General features: G+C 32.7%; 1 protein-coding gene and 1 long non-coding RNA gene across 2 annotated transcripts; one reads left to right on the top strand and one right to left on the bottom strand.

Annotated features, from left to right (window-relative positions):
* Positions 1-1,028: 1,028 nt before the first annotated feature.
* Positions 1,029-4,865, bottom strand: LOC105772726 (IAA-amino acid hydrolase ILR1-like 6). The gene is made up of 5 exons (XM_012594144.2): positions 4,333-4,865; positions 3,668-3,793; positions 1,945-2,259; positions 1,724-1,852; positions 1,029-1,644 (listed from the first exon to the last, which is right to left on the bottom strand). Exons 1-5 carry the CDS (start codon positions 4,822-4,824, stop codon positions 1,279-1,281), a joined length of 1,428 nt encoding a protein of 475 aa, XP_012449598.1. The 5' UTR covers positions 4,825-4,865; the 3' UTR covers positions 1,029-1,278.
* Positions 4,866-13,930: 9,065 nt separating this feature from the next.
* LOC128041846 (uncharacterized) lies at positions 13,931-14,988 on the top strand. The gene is made up of 2 exons (XR_008196755.1): positions 13,931-14,188; positions 14,438-14,988. It is a non-coding gene; the product is annotated as an uncharacterized LOC128041846 (long non-coding RNA).
* Positions 14,989-17,909: the final 2,921 nt, after the last annotated feature.

Genomic DNA, 17,909 nt, shown 5'->3' with positions numbered 1-17,909 from the left:
AGTAAAATTGACTGGTACAAAGGTACAAAGAATGTGTTCATGAAACAACAGTACGTGACAAGTTTACTCTAAAATATTAAGTTGAAGCTAGGGTAAAGAGAACCTCTATAACTTACATAAGCAGATTAAACTTGTCATTGTTGTCATTCAAGTGAACAAATATGTGATTCCTCAGCACTGATTCAGCAACCTACGTATATAATAATAGAGAAAATAATAGGGCATTAAATGTCTCAGAATTCACTCTAAAAAGATCTCAAGGGAATCAACTTGCTTCTTATTTTTACACCATAAAAGGGGACATTTTACAGACAACAAATACAAATGGAGCTTTGAAAGAAAATTCAGCGAAAGAACAGAGTATTTTATAACAATGAAGCATGGCAATCAAATTCCAGCGAAAGAAAATATTAAACAGAAGAGGAACTAATTAAACAGAAGAAGAAATATAAAAGAAATTCTAACCTGCTGCGGAAGAGGAACAAATAACAGAAAATAGAGCTTTGAAAGCCGAAAATGAGGAAAAGAAATTGGGTATAAAGCTCCGGCTCACCAGCAGAGGGGAAAGAACATTTTGAGAACCAGCAGAGGGGAAAAACGTTTGGGGGAGAATATAGGTTAATTTGGTCAATTTTCATCAAAAAGCAGTTCAGCCGAAGGAAAAGGAGATTTTTTTAGCTTCTCCGTCTAGAGAGAAGCATTTTCTGATGGAGAAATTTTAAGAAAAAAGGAGGCTGTTCTTTTTTCCTTTTAAGAGAAAAGGCCGTTTGGGTGAAAAAGTGATTCTGAAACGGTAAAAAGAACGGGCCCTAAATTTTTTCTCTCTATTCATAAGCTTCATACAAGGGAGAAGAAATACAATGGAAGGAGCCCAAAAACCCAGCCCCACAAAACGAAAAGAAGACCTCAGAAACCCCGAGCCCAGAGCCCATCTCCGTACAGCCTATCACCACCAAATTTCATCTTAACCGAGGCAATATAGTCGGTTGCATTAAATATCAACAAAAAAAAATGGAAATCATAAAATATTTGCCTGGTTAAAGCATCTTAAAAAGTAGCATTAATTGAAACATTTAACACTGTTACAAGTTAAAAGAGCAGAGCATGGCATCCCCTGCTCAGTTCTTTACATCGCCAAAAGTTGAAAACCTTTGCCCTTTCCACCACCCTGACTATGATCAAAATCACCAGAGCACATGCATTGCCAATTCTCTCAGTAATCAGTGCTCACCCCAGTTGGGGATAAATAAACCACAGATATAAAGCCTCTTTCCTTTTTCAGCCTTGCTCGTTGAGGTACCTTTCAGCAATGGTGGCATGAACTGCAGCACCAATGGGAAGAACATCTTCGTCGATCATGAAATACGGCGAGTGACCGGTGTGTGTCGATCCCAAGGTCTCGTTTCTTACGCCGATGTAGTAGAAAGCTGCCGGAACTACCTGGGAGTAAAAGGAGAAGTCCTCCGCACCCATCATTGGAGGGACCACCCTGAAATTTGGTGGTCCTAGCAAATCAGTGGCCACTTTCTTTACGTGCTCGTACATACGGTTGTCATTCACTGTTGGGGGATAGATTGTTGATTCTTTTTCAAAGAAATCGACCGTCGCCCAACATCGGAAAACATTGGCCTGTTCGACGATTACCTGTGTGTGTTTTCATGTCGAAGAATGTTAGAATCGTGAAAATCAGGACTCCAAATCTAAAGTGAAAACTGCGACGAACCTCTTCGATTCTTTGGAGAAGATTGTAAAAACTGGCGTTGGAGAAAGCCCTGAAAGTACCTCCGATGACCACCGTTTCAGGGATCATGTCAAGATTATTGCCTCCATTGAAAGAAGTGACCGAGACGACCTGCATGCATTTGCATTACAAGATTTAAACAAGTTTAAAAAAATTTCCCCGTGTTTTGGAAGTTGGAGAAATTTATAAAACAAAACTCGGACCTGGGAATCTAATGGATTTGATTCACGAGAAACAATTCCCTGTAAACTAATTACGGCAGCTGATGCAGCTAAGATTGGGTCGACGGAGTGATGGGGGCTGCCGGCAAGGCCTTTTCTTCCACTGAAAACAGCTCGAAAGAAGCCGCAGCCGGCAAGAAGAGGACCAGGCCTTGAGCCGATAATACCCGTGGGGTGTTCGTGAGATACATGGACTGCAAAAATGGCCTCTACGTTTTCCAATGCCCCATCTCCGATCATCCGCTTAGCACCATTTCCGGCTTCCTCTGCCGGCTGAAAGATCACTATCACAGTTCCCTAGACACCCAAAGTATATTTAATTAAACATATTACATTACGTAAAAAGGAATAATACGAACAAATACGGTAGAAAATAGAAATACCATGATAGAAATATTAGAATTTTGGTCATTTTTATTAGTAAGTTACACTGCAAAAATTTTTTCACCCAATTATCAAAATTATAAAATAATCATTTAATTATTTATTTTATTTTTCATCACCCAATAATCTCTGAATTGAGGATGTTTATCTAAAAACAAAAATTGAAGAATTAAATGATCATTTTATAAAACAATTTATTCGAGAAATAATAATAGCAACATTTGGAAAATAAAATAAAACCCGCTAGTGTTGTATAAATAAATTATCCCATTTTGTCTTCCCACGACCAAACAAATTGTTGTTAGAAAATGCAGATAATTTTTTAATGGAACCCTTTACCTTACACACTTAGACAAATTACAATAGTTAAATATTAATTGACTTTTATAATGTTTAAATCTTGGTTTGATTGATAAAAAAACCAAATCAATGGGACGTGGTTTTCATAAAATAGTGATTTTATACAAATGAGGACAAAGATTGGACATTATTGAGCAAGCAACTTAGGTTTATGTCACTGTCTGGAGACTATACTATATGAATATCCATCCAGCTGTATGTATTAGGACTATATCCGCATTCAATACCAATATATACACAGCCATGAATCCAGAGAAAGAATATATCTTATTGGTATACTGTCGTTTTCAACAAGCTTTCACTATGACTTGCAGGAATTTCTATCAACATTAGGGGAAATTTTATTCTTCTTCCACAAAACTTTATGCCTTTGATCAAGATTCCTTCCCGTGTATAAAGGTAGGCATGGGATGGAAAGTAAGTTATGATGCTTTAATTAAAAATATATTTCTTTAATAAGTGAAGAACCACATCGTTAAATCATCGGATGTAAAGGGGAAGCTGTCCATGTGATGAGAGATACAAAAACATTATTATTAAGTTAGAATTCTTGTGATAACAATGAAAAGGGTAGAAAAAAACAAAGGTAAAAATGTGAGTCAGCCAAATGACAATGAAGATAAATGTGTGACAGAATTCATTACAAAAACAACGAAACATGTAACCATCACATGCTTTTTAGGGCTACACATGGACCAGGGTCAAGTATTTTGCTAGGAAACAAATATTGCGTGCCCTTTACATTTATCACCAGCCAACACTACATTTCTTGCCTAAATGGGTCCTCATTCTTTCTTTCTTTCTTTTGTACTTTTTCTTTACCCATTTATCAAATGGATTAATCTTGAGTTTGTTTAAACTTGTTGCTTTAGCTTTGCATCTAAATTGATTGCCATTGAGATATACACACTTAAACTAGATGCATTCAATGCGTGAGATGGGATTAGAACTTGAATTTTACCTTCAAAAGGTGTTCACGATTCTTCAATATTTTGGCTGCACCGACAAGCATTGCAACATGTGCATCGTGGCCACAAGCATGCATTTTTCCGGCAACTTTGCTTTTATGCTCCCATTCTACAGCTTCCTAAAATTAAATGACTCCACATAAGTGAAAACAAGGTAGGGCAACTTTCCTAAATTATTTAGATATATAAGAAAAAAATCAAATTATAAATTGGAGGGTTCAATGCAGGACCACTACTCTGCTAGTCTCTAAGATATGCAGGATCACTACTCTAATTGTCTCGAATTTATTTTAAGATCTCTTATCATTGGAAACTCAACATTCTATCATTTGTCTTATTTAATTTAAAAGTACATTTCTTGTCCTCGTGTTATCAAAAAAATGTAAAATAAAATTAAAACATATCCACCCTACGGAAATAAATTCATACACAAAAATCTTAAACTAAAACTCTCAAACTTTCTGAACTAAAAAAGTCCAAATCAAATAAATGAATACAATGATCATGAACCACCTACCAGAAGTCAGAACCCTTCACACATATACTGTATGTCTACGTATATGTGTACGTACAAGTATCCAGTATATAGTTATAAAATACATAGATGTATACGAATATAAAAATTCAAAAAGAAGAGAAGGAATCTAAGTATATGTACCTGTATAGGAAGGGCATCCATGTCAGCTCGGATGGCAACAAAGGGCGGGCCACCGGTTCCAACCCAAGCCCGAATACCCGTTTTGGCTAAAGGGTACCTATATTCAATATCCATACGGTCCAACTCGGATCGAACGAGTTTACTGGTTTCGTACTCTTCAAAAGCTAGCTCGGGGTTTTCATGTATCTTCCTTCTCAACCCTTTAATCCACTCGACGTTGTCGGGCTCCTGGGCCAGGCCCAACACCTCCTCAGAGCAGGTCACGTCCCATACGTCGCAGAAGCTGGATGATATCAGAGACGACGTCGTTTGGTTCTTACCGGAGTTTAAGGAAGCCTTGGGATTGGTGGAAGAAGATATAGCGTTGAAAAAAGTGGTGTATTGATTACCCGACGAAGAAGTTATGGAGTTAACAAAAACAAGAAAATTGTTAGCAAAAAAGGGAATAAAGATTAAGCTTACAACCAAAACATATGATTTTAGAGAATACATGTTTGGAGAGAAGAAAAGAAAATGAATGGAGAAAGAATGGACAGCCAGAGTTTTCTTTAAAAAGGGAAGAGAGAAAGAGAGGGGAGACAGAATTAAGCACGTGGTGTAAGAGATATAGTCACGTGGGAGAATATGGATGTAAGGAATTTCTGGTCGATTAAGGCATCGAAATGCAGCAGTGTTTGGGCCCACCACTTTTCGTAGCGGTTTTCAATGAGACAGATTGACGCACTGCCTTTGAATTTGACACTCATTTTCTCTCTCTCAATTTTACCTCTGTAATAACACCATCATTTAATATATAGTCTAAGTTTAAGTTTGAATTGTGCTACATGTGTTGCTGTTGAGATTTTATCCTCTTCTTATAATTCATAAAAAAAACCTTATCTTAGTATATTCAATTTGTTGTGATTCTATTGAATCCAAGTATTGATGTGTTTTTCTTATGATTAATAAGTTAATACACAAAAAAAAACAAATAAAAAGAAAGGTTAATTTTGTCTTATATTTTTTTTTTACTTTCCATCTACGTGAGAAAGTAATTATTCTACCAATTATCAAGGGAATCACTTCCATTACTTGTCGAAAAGTGTTGAGGATAAACTCGATTAAGCAACGAATAATCAAAATATTGAATAAAATTGAAAAGATCGAACATAAATATTTATGTGGAAAATCCCTCCAAAAAAGATAAAAAAACCACGGACAAATATAAATTCACTATAACGACAAATATAAATTCACTATAACTTGTTTTTAGGAAATGTAAAGATGTCCTAGGTATTTTGTCTTCAGTATCGCGTTATCCAAAGCTCGATATTGTGATACCCGCCCATTGTCACAATATCCAATCTCCAATGTTGTGATATTGAAGGAGGGGAAACCCAAGTGGGTATTTTGTCTTCGCTACCGCGACACTAGCATCTTGACGTCGCAACATTGGTTTAGTGTTGCAATACACATATCCTAGTGTCATGAAATTAACGTTGTTTACCCTGTTTTGCCTCGATTAAGACCTGAACGACCTCAGACTGTAACCAAAATTTAAAGTAAACTTAAAAATGACTTAAATATCTTCAAATGAGTATATTATATTAAATTTAATTCTTGATATTGATGCTTGAGTTAAATTAGATTTAGTGTCCATAGGTGACATCTCTTGCTCAAAATGTGTAACAAACTATTTTCCAGTGATGTTGAAAATAATAGTTTTGGGACCACAATTCCAACGTGTGAGTCTGTAAATATTAAATAATAATATTTATGAGTCAAATATAGTGTTATATTAAATTTTGATATCACACTCTTTGTTAATTGAACAATTAGTTAAAGAACAAGTGGTTTGACCCTAAAGTTAGTGATTTTAAAAATTGAGGTATCGAGACCTCGTTTCCACAATCTAAGCTCGTAAATATTTTTATTACATATTTACGAAGTGTTTATACAGATGGATTGAGTTTTGGTCCAAAAATTTTAGTGATTGGATAGTTAATTAAGGTATAAAGACTAAATCGTAAAAACTATAAAAGTTAATCATTATTGGTTTTTTTGTTAAAAGGTTTAATTAGAGATTGTTAAGGGGTTTAAGTGGCAGTTAAAACACATTCCTTTTAGTGGACGGTTAATGTTTAGCTTTTTGTTGAATTTATATGTTAAAATAAAAATTAAATTATAATAAAACATAAAATAAAGGAAATCACCATCATCATTTTGCTCCACCACCGAAAGTTCAAACCAAAAACACCAAGACACAATTTTTAGAAGCTCCAAGATTCGACCAACTTTAGTTCTTTGCATGATAAGCTAAACCAAGCCTTTTTTTTTTTTCATAAACTTTATGTTTTTGAGATTGTTGCAGTTTAATTTAACTACCTCGAATATTAAATCATAAAACTGTTAAAGTTTTAAAAAATTTTCATTAATAGTTTTTTATGTTCAATAGCTTGCGTGTAAGCTTAGAAATGATTAAGGACTAATTTGTAAAGTGAATTTAGTCAGTTTTGAGTTTAGAGACTAAAATGAAAATATTTTGGATTTGACATGAAATTTTTGTAATTACTGTTTCTATAGGGTTAAAGAAGGGTGAACTTGAAAATAGAGCTTAAACGTGAAAGATATTATAGTTTTGATTTTAGGGACTAAATTGAAGAAAATACAAAATTTTAGGGTAATTGCGAAAAGATAAAGTAATAAGTCATATACATGAAATAAGATGTTATAAGGTATTTAGAACTAATAAATTGAAATGAATTACTATATAGAATGAGATTCGGATCAACCTGTAGGATAATTAATAAAAAAAAAAGAGAAAAATGAAAACACTTACTTCGATTATGACCGACTGTTCTACATATGGTGCAACGGTTTGGTTCAAGCTCTTCTCTAATATCCATGCCATTCTGAATCCTCCTCGTTGTCAATCGACCTTTGAGTTTCTTATGTAGTGACCTATTTGGAAACATCTCGAACATAGGTGGGGACTCTTCCCATGTCGATACATCCCTCAATACGAAGAAATCGTTACCCCAAATACGCAATTTACATTTAAGTGTATACACATCGTCAATATATTGTTCGACATTCAAATTGAAGGTTGCATACACTGCAACCACATGCGTACACATGTATCAAAGTGTTTGGAACCGTTAACACTTGCACCATCTGTTTTGGAGATAAACTTCGTAGGACCTTGATGGGATCCCTGACCGACGACTGATGCACTCTGTCACTCGAAAAGTTTCCAAGTTTCGGGAATATAGTTCTGCATTCATCGACCTCGCCTTCTAAGCGTTGACTTCCATGACATTCCTGACATATTCGACGTGTACGTGTCCAAGCTTCGTTTGTTTTACTTGTCTTAACCCCATTTTTTGGCATCAGGGTTGCTAGCTTGTAAAACGTAGCTGAGAAAACTGATGAAATTGGTAAGAGACACGTACGCCTCAATACGAAATTAACAGCTTCAACGAGGTTGGTTGTCAAATGACCATATTGGTAGCCATCATCAAAACATTAAGCCCATTGCCACGGCTCCATACTACTCAACCACTGACTGATAGAAGGATTGTACTCGACTATATTAGTCTCCAACCTTGTCAGCTTATGCTTGAATCGGTGTGGTTCCAATTTGTACCCTGTGAATGTATTCCGATAAAACATGTTGCCATTTCTTTTAGTAAATGGACTCAAAATATTCACAAAAAAATTTAATTACGATATTTGTACCAATGTTCACAATTTGTTTGTGCCAATCTTTGTTCTTGTATTCCTTGTGGAAGTCGACAGCGATGTGACAAATGCAGTAGGTAGACCTCCACGGAACCTTGGATTTCCAAATTGCAATAATAAGACCCTTGGATCTATCGAAGACAATGAAAATGTTACCTTGCCTGACAACATGCCTTCGCAAGTTCCTAATGAAAAATTCCCACGATTCAAAATTCTCCAACTCCACGATGGCGAAGGCCATCGGTAGAACATTTTGGTTACCGTCTTATGCAACCGCAATCAGTAGTATATGCGTGTATTTTCTATAAATCCACGTTCTATTAACCTGCACAAGCGGTTTGCAGTAGTGAAAGTCCCTAACACATGGATCGAACGTCCAGAACAATCAGCGAAAAACTCTTCTCCCTGGTTCAAGTTGTTTATTCGGAACTCTGTAAGTCAACGTTTGCAAGTCCACAACAGTTCTTGACACATACTCCACCATCGCTGAAATCCACCATTGAAGTTCATTATATGGCTCATCTCAATCATCGTACAACTGCTTCATTGCCATTTGTTTCACCCACGTTGCTTTATTGTACGACACTTTGTACTGGAATCGGGCTTGCATGTCCGCAATCAATGTTGACACAGGAATGGTTGGGTTATCTTTCACTAGTAGCATGATGCAGTTGTAGATACTTTTGACATCCAATTTCAGTGGTTCTGAGTCATACATTTGACCGTACATGTAAGGTGCCCTTCTAATTTTCGTATTTGTCACTGTTGAATCCTCTATATAAATACAACTCGAACCTGCTAGCCACACCCTTCGTCAGCTATCCAACATCCCCCCACATATAATGATAGCTAAAAGATGATGGATTATTATAAGTTATATGGTTGTTGGTAGTTTTAAAATTTAATAATGTTATTAAAAACATCAAATACAAATTGACAACTATGTGACTATTCATATATGCATTATTTTTTTCAATTTAATAATTTGAATAATTTCATACTTTAGTTAAATATTTTATTATAGTAAAAGGAATGATTAGTGAATTGAAAATATGTTTTAAGGATTTTAAAGTGGGTAATGTTAAAAGAAAAGGAAACATTTGATTAGATTTAATTTTGGTGTGACACCACTAAGCATTAAGTATTAAGAAATTAATCTACTTTTCATTGCCTTCTCAACTATCTCATTAAACTCAATTCAATTATGATACGTGATATTTTCAATTAAATAAAATATTTAAAATTAACATTAAGTCATCTCTCTTTCTTTGTCCCTCCTTTTCCTCTATCTTTATCTTCTTACCCATTTGTGAAAATAAAAACCCCATAAAATCGACTTGTCACACTCTTCTCTCATTTTTCTCTTTCCTATGAAGTTTATTTTAATGGCAAAAAAGATGAGGGTTTATTCTAATATTGAAAGTGAAGGTTTGTTTTGATGGAAGAAATTTGAAGTATAGTTTACTTCAAAATCTGTAGAAATTTCTTGGTATAGGGAGGATGAAGATGAAAAGAGAGAGAGAGATTGAGATTTTTAATTTAATTTTAAATATTTTTACTTAATTAACAATATCACGACTCATAATTTAATTGATTTAAAGATTATTTTAACACAAGTTAATAGTTAATATATAAAGTGATCTGAGAAAAAACTTCAAGTACCTACTTTAAAAAAAGCCTCTAAATTACGATAAAACTCAGACATAGAATTTTTTTTGGAAGAAAGAGGTGTTGGGGGTTGAATTCAAAATTTTGGGTGAAAAAAAAAAGATGGAAGTTTGATGAAAAATATTAGTATTTTCATACCTCAATTTAACCATTTCACTATAATTAATGTTGTTTGTACCGGATTAAATCGACCGGTCAGACCAATTGAATTGAGAATCAATTAAGGTATTAGTTTAGAGAATAGTTTTAAATCAGGCGGTTGAATTGAATTTTATATCTTTATTTTTTTGAATTTTTTAATAATTTTTTGATTAAATTAATGAACCGATAATCTGATGATTCGACTTCTAATCCGATTGAAAAATATTAACTACAATATTTGAAGCTAATAAATCTCATCCCTCTCCAAATTTCCTCAAGTTACTTTTATATTTCCTTACACATCTCCTACTCACCCTTTAAAATTTCCTTTCTTTGTAAATATGATAGTTTCTTTGTAAATAAGCTCTTAATCTATGATTTTTACTCATAAATAATTTATTAAATCATAAATAAAAAAATAGCTTGTTTATGAGTAAAAATCATAGATTAAGAGCTTATTTAACTACAAAAATAGGTTGAGGGCTTGTTTATTAAATAAAAAAGTGAGTTGAAGGGGAATAAAAAGAAAATAATAAATAAGGAGGGCTTAGAAGGCAATTAGCCACGTTTCAACTTTAGTGCCGCCACACCCATAGGCGGCACCAATTCACTTTCAAAATTCAAAATGGTAAATTTCCATATCAGGTCCTTGAAACTTTAGATCATTACATTTTAGTCCTGTGCCGCCTATGGGAAAGGCACCTTTGGTGCTGCCTTTTGCATGCCCTCCATCAGCCATCTTTTTTTTTATATATTATTTTGGTAAATAAAAAAATTTTATAATATTTTGATATTTTTTTATTTTTTTGTAATATTTTGGTAAAAAACCCTCTAGACTACAGTCGCTACGTTGAAAACTGTAGTGCTAGCATAGTTTTCCACCCATTCCTTATTTACCAAGGCCCTAGCAAACCTTTCCCTCATCGGTCTTGCCTCCTTATTACTAAACCAAGTAAAATTTGTCTATTATAAGGCAAATAATGGCTTTTTAACCTAAATAATATAAAAAATAAAATTAATAACTAAAATGATATGCCCATAAGATTATTTACCAAAATGGTATGATTTTATTGGTGTCGCAAATTGGCGTCACCGGACTGAAATACAATTATCTAAAGTATTCAGGGACTTGATATGCAAATTTGTCCTTTTGAGTGGCTGCTGAAAAAAAGAGTGAAAGAGTGTCGCCTAACAGTGTTTCAGCACCAAACCTTAAATGTGGCTAATTGCTTTCTAAGCCCTCCTTATTTATTATTTTATTTTTATCCCCCTTCAACTCACTACGTTGTGTTTAAACAAGCCCTCAACCTATTTTTATAGTTAAATAAGCTCTTAGCCTATGATTTTTACTCATAAAAGCCCTTTATTTTAATATTAAAGTAAATATATTTTGAATTTCAAGCTCTTATCTTAATTATTTGTTGATGCAATAAAATTATGTACACTTTAACATCAACATAAAATCTAAAAAGTAATCAAAATTTCAAAAGAGTAGTTAAGAATATCATGTATTTAAGCACTCTCAAGAAAAATTTTTATTTAATAAACTATTCTCATCAAATTCCCATAAACATAAAATGCGAATTAGTTTATATTTTTTAAATAGCTTTACTTTGGGTAAAGTATATTTACTTTAATATTAAAATAAAGGATTTTTATGAATAAAAATCATAGGTTAAGAGCTTTTTTAACTACAAAAATAGGTTGAGGACTTGTTTAAACACAATATAGTGAGTTGAAGGGGAACAAAAAGAAAATAATAAATAAGGAGGGCTTAGAAGACAATTAGCCACATTTAAAATTTGGTGCCTCCACACTGTCAGGCGGCACCCTTTAACTTTTTTTAGCAGTCACTCAAAATGGTAAATTTACATATCAGGTCCTTGAATACTTTAGATCATTACATTTCAGTCCAGTACCGCCAATTTGACAGGAGGCATCAGAAAAAGAATACCATTTTGGTAAATAATCTAATGGGCATGTTATTTCAGTTATTACTTTTATTTTTTGTATTATTTAAGTAAAAAAGCCGCAAATAATAAAAGCTGCAATCATTACAATTTTGGAAACTAACATCACGTAATGGAATAAAATTTTGTTTCCCTTAAAACTTTTAGATTTTAGAAACAGAATTATACACATGCCTTTTAAAATAAATTTTGGAAAGAATGAAACATGTGTTACAACAAATTTTAGAACAAAAATCAATGAAAACATAAGATAGTAAAAGTGGGATCTAAAAATAAAACTGTTAAAAATTTAGGGTCTTTTTAGATAGACGTTTATTTTTAATGTGATGCGTTTAATTATTATTATTATTATTATTATCTCACGCTATAATATCGCTATAGTCTCTACTCTCATCATCACACTAAAAATACCCTTACACTATAATTCCCTTTATAAGAAAACCAATAATAAATAAACCATAAAATTCTAAGACCATTCATGACTGAAAATATCATCAAATGAAACAAACACTAAAATCACATGGTCGGAAAAAGATTGAATTTTCTACACTTACATTAAAAAAAAAACTGTCATGTCCATTAAAATAAAAATATTAAGACATTTTATATTTTTAATGAAAAACAATCATGAACTTGAATATAAATCGTGAACCTAACATGGAAGGTATATTCAAAAATTAAAATAATTATAAAATGTAAAAAGTTTAGTTATTTTTATATTAATACAAGTGGATCACTCTTTGTGTATGTGCATACATGCATACAATATATAATGTATTTGAATGAATTGATGTCACCAGATAATATTACAAAAATAAATTATTCAAAACTATACAAAATAAATGCGAGGATAAATGTGTCTTCACCTTTAGTCGTTATAATTAAAAGTTGAAGTTATGCTATTAGATTCCATACTTTATGTAAGTTGTAGATTTAGTACATGTATTTTAATTTGATCATTTTCATCCCTCTATTTTTAGAATTTGAAAATTTTAATATTATTCAAATTATAACTATTAAATTCATTAAGTTAAGTTTTGATATTTTCAAAATTTGATGTGTCAAACATATTATCACATGTGTAATGCTATGTTTGCTTATTATTTTTACATATTACTTACAAAAAATCAATCAATAGATTTAACAAATATCGTTTGCATTAATACTAAAATTTTAGAATTCTAACAATATAGCTACTAAAAATGATCCAATTGGTAAACGAGGACTAAATTTATAACTTTACCCATAATACATGACTAATTACATAATTTAACCGAACAAATTTAATCATTATCATTGGGTAAGGATTAAAATTGATTAAATTAAAATACATATACTAAATCCATAATTTACACAAAGTATAAGATCTAATAGTAAAATTTTACCTAATTTTGGAGTAAATGAAGACTTAATAAATAAATCAAAATTTGGAATTCAATCAAACATTTTATTATTAAGTGGATTAAGTCGTAGCCGCCTCATTCATTTTCCCTTTATTGTTGCCGGAGACTTTGTAGCAGTCATAGTACAATGCTTTTAGCAGCCAACGCCGACCTCTTTTCCTTGGCATTTAAACCAATTTGTAGAAACTCCAAAGCTATGGTCTTCACTCAATTAATCGAATCAAATTAATTCAACTTTTAACTTTTTAATAGTTAATTAAATCAATTTTTTTAAAAATTAATCCAACTAAAATATTTCGATTAATTTGATTAATTAATTTAATTAATTAAAATTTATATTTTTTTATTTTTAATTAAAATAAGTATAAAATATATAAAAATAAATAAATTAATAATGTTTATTTGATTGGATCATCCGAATTAATCGAATTAATTAAATGTAAGTTACATATAATTTATATTAATAATTATTAAATTCGATTAATTATATGATTTTAAATCGAATTAATCGATAACTAAACTTCTAAAATTTATTAATTGATTTTCGATAGAATCAATTAATTAATTGATTAATCGAATTAAATCGATTCGATCGATTTAATTCGATTTTATTTGATAATTTTAATCTTAATTATAATGCTAACTGAACCGACCGGAGTGATCCATCCATCATCTTCTTTAAACCAATCAACAATATGTATATTTTTATCTTTTCCTTCCTTTTTTTTTAACATTTATTTGTTTGCTTATTTATTAAAAATAATTATATAGAGAGATTGATGGACGGTGAGGCGGTGACCAGTGGGTGGATGTTCCATCAAGATTGACACTTGACCAATCTCTCCACTGCTATTTTTTCACATGTACTTCGAAAAGCCAGACATGTCAATTCGCCTTTTGTTCTGATAGGGAATGGGAAAGGGTCGTAAAACTCATCTCCTTTTGTTCACTAAGGTTTGGTTTTTCTCCTGTTTCTTGTTTTTTGTTACTGTATTTTGAATACGGATTTGTCAATTTTTTCATGGAATTATCAAGATTGTGCTGGTATCAATTTTTAGTGTATTTTTTGTGAATATAATTTGGAGCATAAATTAGATATTGTCAGTCTATTAAATACTAGAGTTAGTCGTACAAAAGTTGATAACATCATTATCAAATTGGATTTTCATTTTTCTCACCGAGTGGAAGTAGTTGGTTTTTCAGGGGAAATTTGAGTAGGTTGGAAGGACTCCGTTAGACCTGAGGTAATTTACAGCCATTCACAATTTATTCTGGTTCGGATCCTTGGTCATTCTCTGTCTTTATTGCTTTTGTTTATGGCAGTCCTGATAGAAAAAAAAAACAAAAAACAAAAACTATTCTAGGAAGGGTTAAATGCTACTGTTCCTTTGGGGGCTGCTCCTTGGCTCGCTATTGGGGGCTTCAATGCCATCTTGCCTGATAGTGAAAAGAAAGGGGGACGGGTTCGAGGAAGAAGGTGCTCTTTTTTCGGTGGTTTTATGGATTTTGCAGCTTTACATTATTTGGGCTTTAGAGGCTTACCCTTCACTTGGTGTAGGAGTGACTTTTGAGAGGTTGGATAGAGCTATTGGGAATGATGTTTAACTGAATATGTTCCTTAATAGTTTGGTTACTCATCTTCCAAGGCTTAATTCTGAACATAGATCACTTTTCTTATCCTTGAGACCAAATCTTGTAACTCCCAAGAAGAGACCTTTTAGATTTCTAATTGGATGGTTGGAGCATTCGAGGTTTCCAGAATTTGTTAAAGATCAGTAGGATTTCATTGGAAATTTGGCAGAATTCCACTCCCATCTTTCGAGTGAACTCAAGCAGTGGAATACAATTGTTTACGGACACATTGGAACTCGTAAAAGGTATCTGGTGAATAAGTTGTCTAGTATCCAAAGGAAGATTGAGTTAACTGATTCTAGTATGCTCATTCAGTTTGGGTTCATAATCTGGAATAGAAACATATCAAAGTTAGGATAACAACAAGGCATAAAGAAACTCAATAAAACTTCGAAGGAAATTAAATGGAGATCTTCAATCTCGAAGGAAATCTGCTTCTGAGTTGATTCCGATGGCATTCTTCGAGTCTTTTCTTTAATCTTCTCTAAGTGCCCCTTGAGTCTTCTTCTAATTGGTATTTATAGACTTTCGAATGCTCAGAAAGCCTAAAAATTGGGTTTTTCTGCGTATTTGGGAAACAGGGTGCGATATCGACACGGGATGGCACACAGGTGTGTGGCTAGCCCGTGTGGAAATGCACAGGCCATGTGGATTCTAGAAATAGCTCTATATGTCTGATTTTGGCTCGTTTTTCGCTCCTTTCGCTCTCAAATGCTTTCCTAAGTATAGAAATATGAATTTAAAGGATTAGAAGTATCAAATTCACTAATTTACATAATTAATCATCCAAAAACGCATTAAGAATGGAATTAAAATATGTTACTTTTAAGACTTATCAAATATCCCCACACTTAAAACAAAAATTAGTAGTCGACTTAAAAACGAAAATTGGAGTCGCCACCAATCTTTTATTGAGGTGATCAGTTCACCTTGAAAACGATTTTAGTTCTACAAATTTTGAGAAAATAGGTTCGGGAGTCGGTTACGCACAAGGAAGGGTTAGCACTTTCGTAACGCCCAAAATTGGTACTGAATCGATTGTTTAATGTCTTAGTGTCGAAAGTTTGAAAATATTTTACAATACGATCCTTTAAAAACTTGAATAAATTGAATTAAATGATAAGACACTCTTATTTCAAAGAAATAAAATGTTACACCCAGTGAGTTAGGGTGCAACATCTTTAATCTTCAAAATTAAGTTTATCTTTTGACTTTTAAAACTCACGCATTTTGAGAAGGATATTTGGTTATTTGGGTCAAATGAAAAATCAAAACCCAATAAGTTAGGGTTCAATTTTTCAAAATTCCTAAATACCGAATATTGTTTTTATTTAAAAAAAAATCTTAATTCGAGGTAGCAAAATGTCATATCCAGTGAGTTAGAATCCAACATTTTGAAATCCCGAAAAACTTTTATTTAAAATTTGTATGGTTTTATTGCAAAAGAAATACTTGGCTATCTAAATTCATCGAAAAGAATTGAAGCCCAGTAAAATAAGGCACAATCGTCTCGAGAATCGTGAACACCGAGTATTTTTTAAAATTTACAGAATAGAATGATTTTTTGTGCTCTAATGAAACACAATTTTTAAAACAAATGTTGTATGATTGAATAGTAATGTATAATGTAAAAGATATAATTTATAATCTAAATACACACTATGGGATAATAAACAAGCAATAGATAACAAGAATAGCAACAACAATTTTAATCACATTATGCAAATATCAATATTAATATTCAAAAACTAGACAAATCCATCATCAATTTTTTAAAAGATACACCAAGATAATACAAAATATATCCTATGTATAAAAGTTTTAAAATAAAAATATATAAGAATATTCAGAAGGTGAATTTTAAAACAGAATAAAAATAAAACATCAAAATATATATAAATTAATAATATATCAAAACAAAGGGAAGTTTATTAGTCTGCTACTCTAGCACGGTTCTGTCTGCCGTCTCTGGCACGGGTTCTTTGGTTTTAGGTTTTGTGTTTGTGTTTTTCTGGATTTCTGAGGGATTTTGATCTCTTTTATTTTATCCCCTACGGCTTTCACATTGAAACTACATAAAACAAAGGGGGACTTGTTGCGCAAATAGACCAATAAACCAAAAAGCTCGGATCTTGCCCTCGGGTCGGGTCACCGCGCGGGTCTAAGCTTCTAAACGGCATCATTTTTAAAGCTACTGAAGCATGCTTAAAACGGTGCCGTTTTCTTCACAATATATAACCTAATATAAAATCTAAACTAACAGCCTTCCATCATTTTCTAAAAAAACTTTAAAGAACCCTAATGATTTCTCTATGCGCCGCTCCATGCCCAAGCCAACCAAAGGCACTTTGATTTCCATCCGACTCCGATTGCGACGGAGTAGAAGGAAAGTCGGCCACCAGGTAAGCTTTTCCTCCTTTTATTTATCTTTTCTTTCATTTTAGCAAACGAATCATCAAATAGAAAAAAAAGAAACCAAAGAAAGAAAAGAAAAAATAAATCTGCAATCACCTTTCGAACTTTTTCTTTTGATTTCTCTGAATATTTTTTGGTTTTTGTATTCAATATGTGTAAAAAAGATCTCCAATACATATTCTAATAGGCCTTTTATAGCCGAAATCAGTGAAAAAATAAAAATAGAAATATATTTTTACACTTTCTTATTTACAGCTATTTTCTCCTATTTGTTGTGTTACTTTCTGTTTTTCTTTTTCTTTTTCGTTGCTAGTTCGTTTGTTGCAGGTACGGGCGTACGGAGGAGGAGCGCATGCACGCGGAGACGCAGCACGCTCGGGGAGGCCCTGGGCTCGATTGCGGCGCTGCTAGATGCTGTTGCTACTAGGGTTTCTGTCAAGGCTGGTTTAGGCTAGTTGGGCTAGGGTGTTGGGCTTAGGCTAATTGGGTTTAGTTTACTGGGCCCTGTTAATTTTACTGTAATTTGGACATGGACTTTAAATATGTAAATGGACTTTGGACTTGGTTTTATTTTTATTGGGTTTTAATCGGGCACGGGCAAAATGGGCTATTACAAAAATATGTTACT

This window comes from Gossypium raimondii, chromosome 6 (assembly GCF_025698545.1).
Source record: "Gossypium raimondii isolate GPD5lz chromosome 6, ASM2569854v1, whole genome shotgun sequence".
In the NCBI taxonomy this organism is placed as follows: domain Eukaryota; kingdom Viridiplantae; phylum Streptophyta; class Magnoliopsida; order Malvales; family Malvaceae; genus Gossypium; species Gossypium raimondii.
Note: the sequence above shows the minus strand (reverse complement) of the source record. Positions and strands in the feature narration are given on the sequence as shown.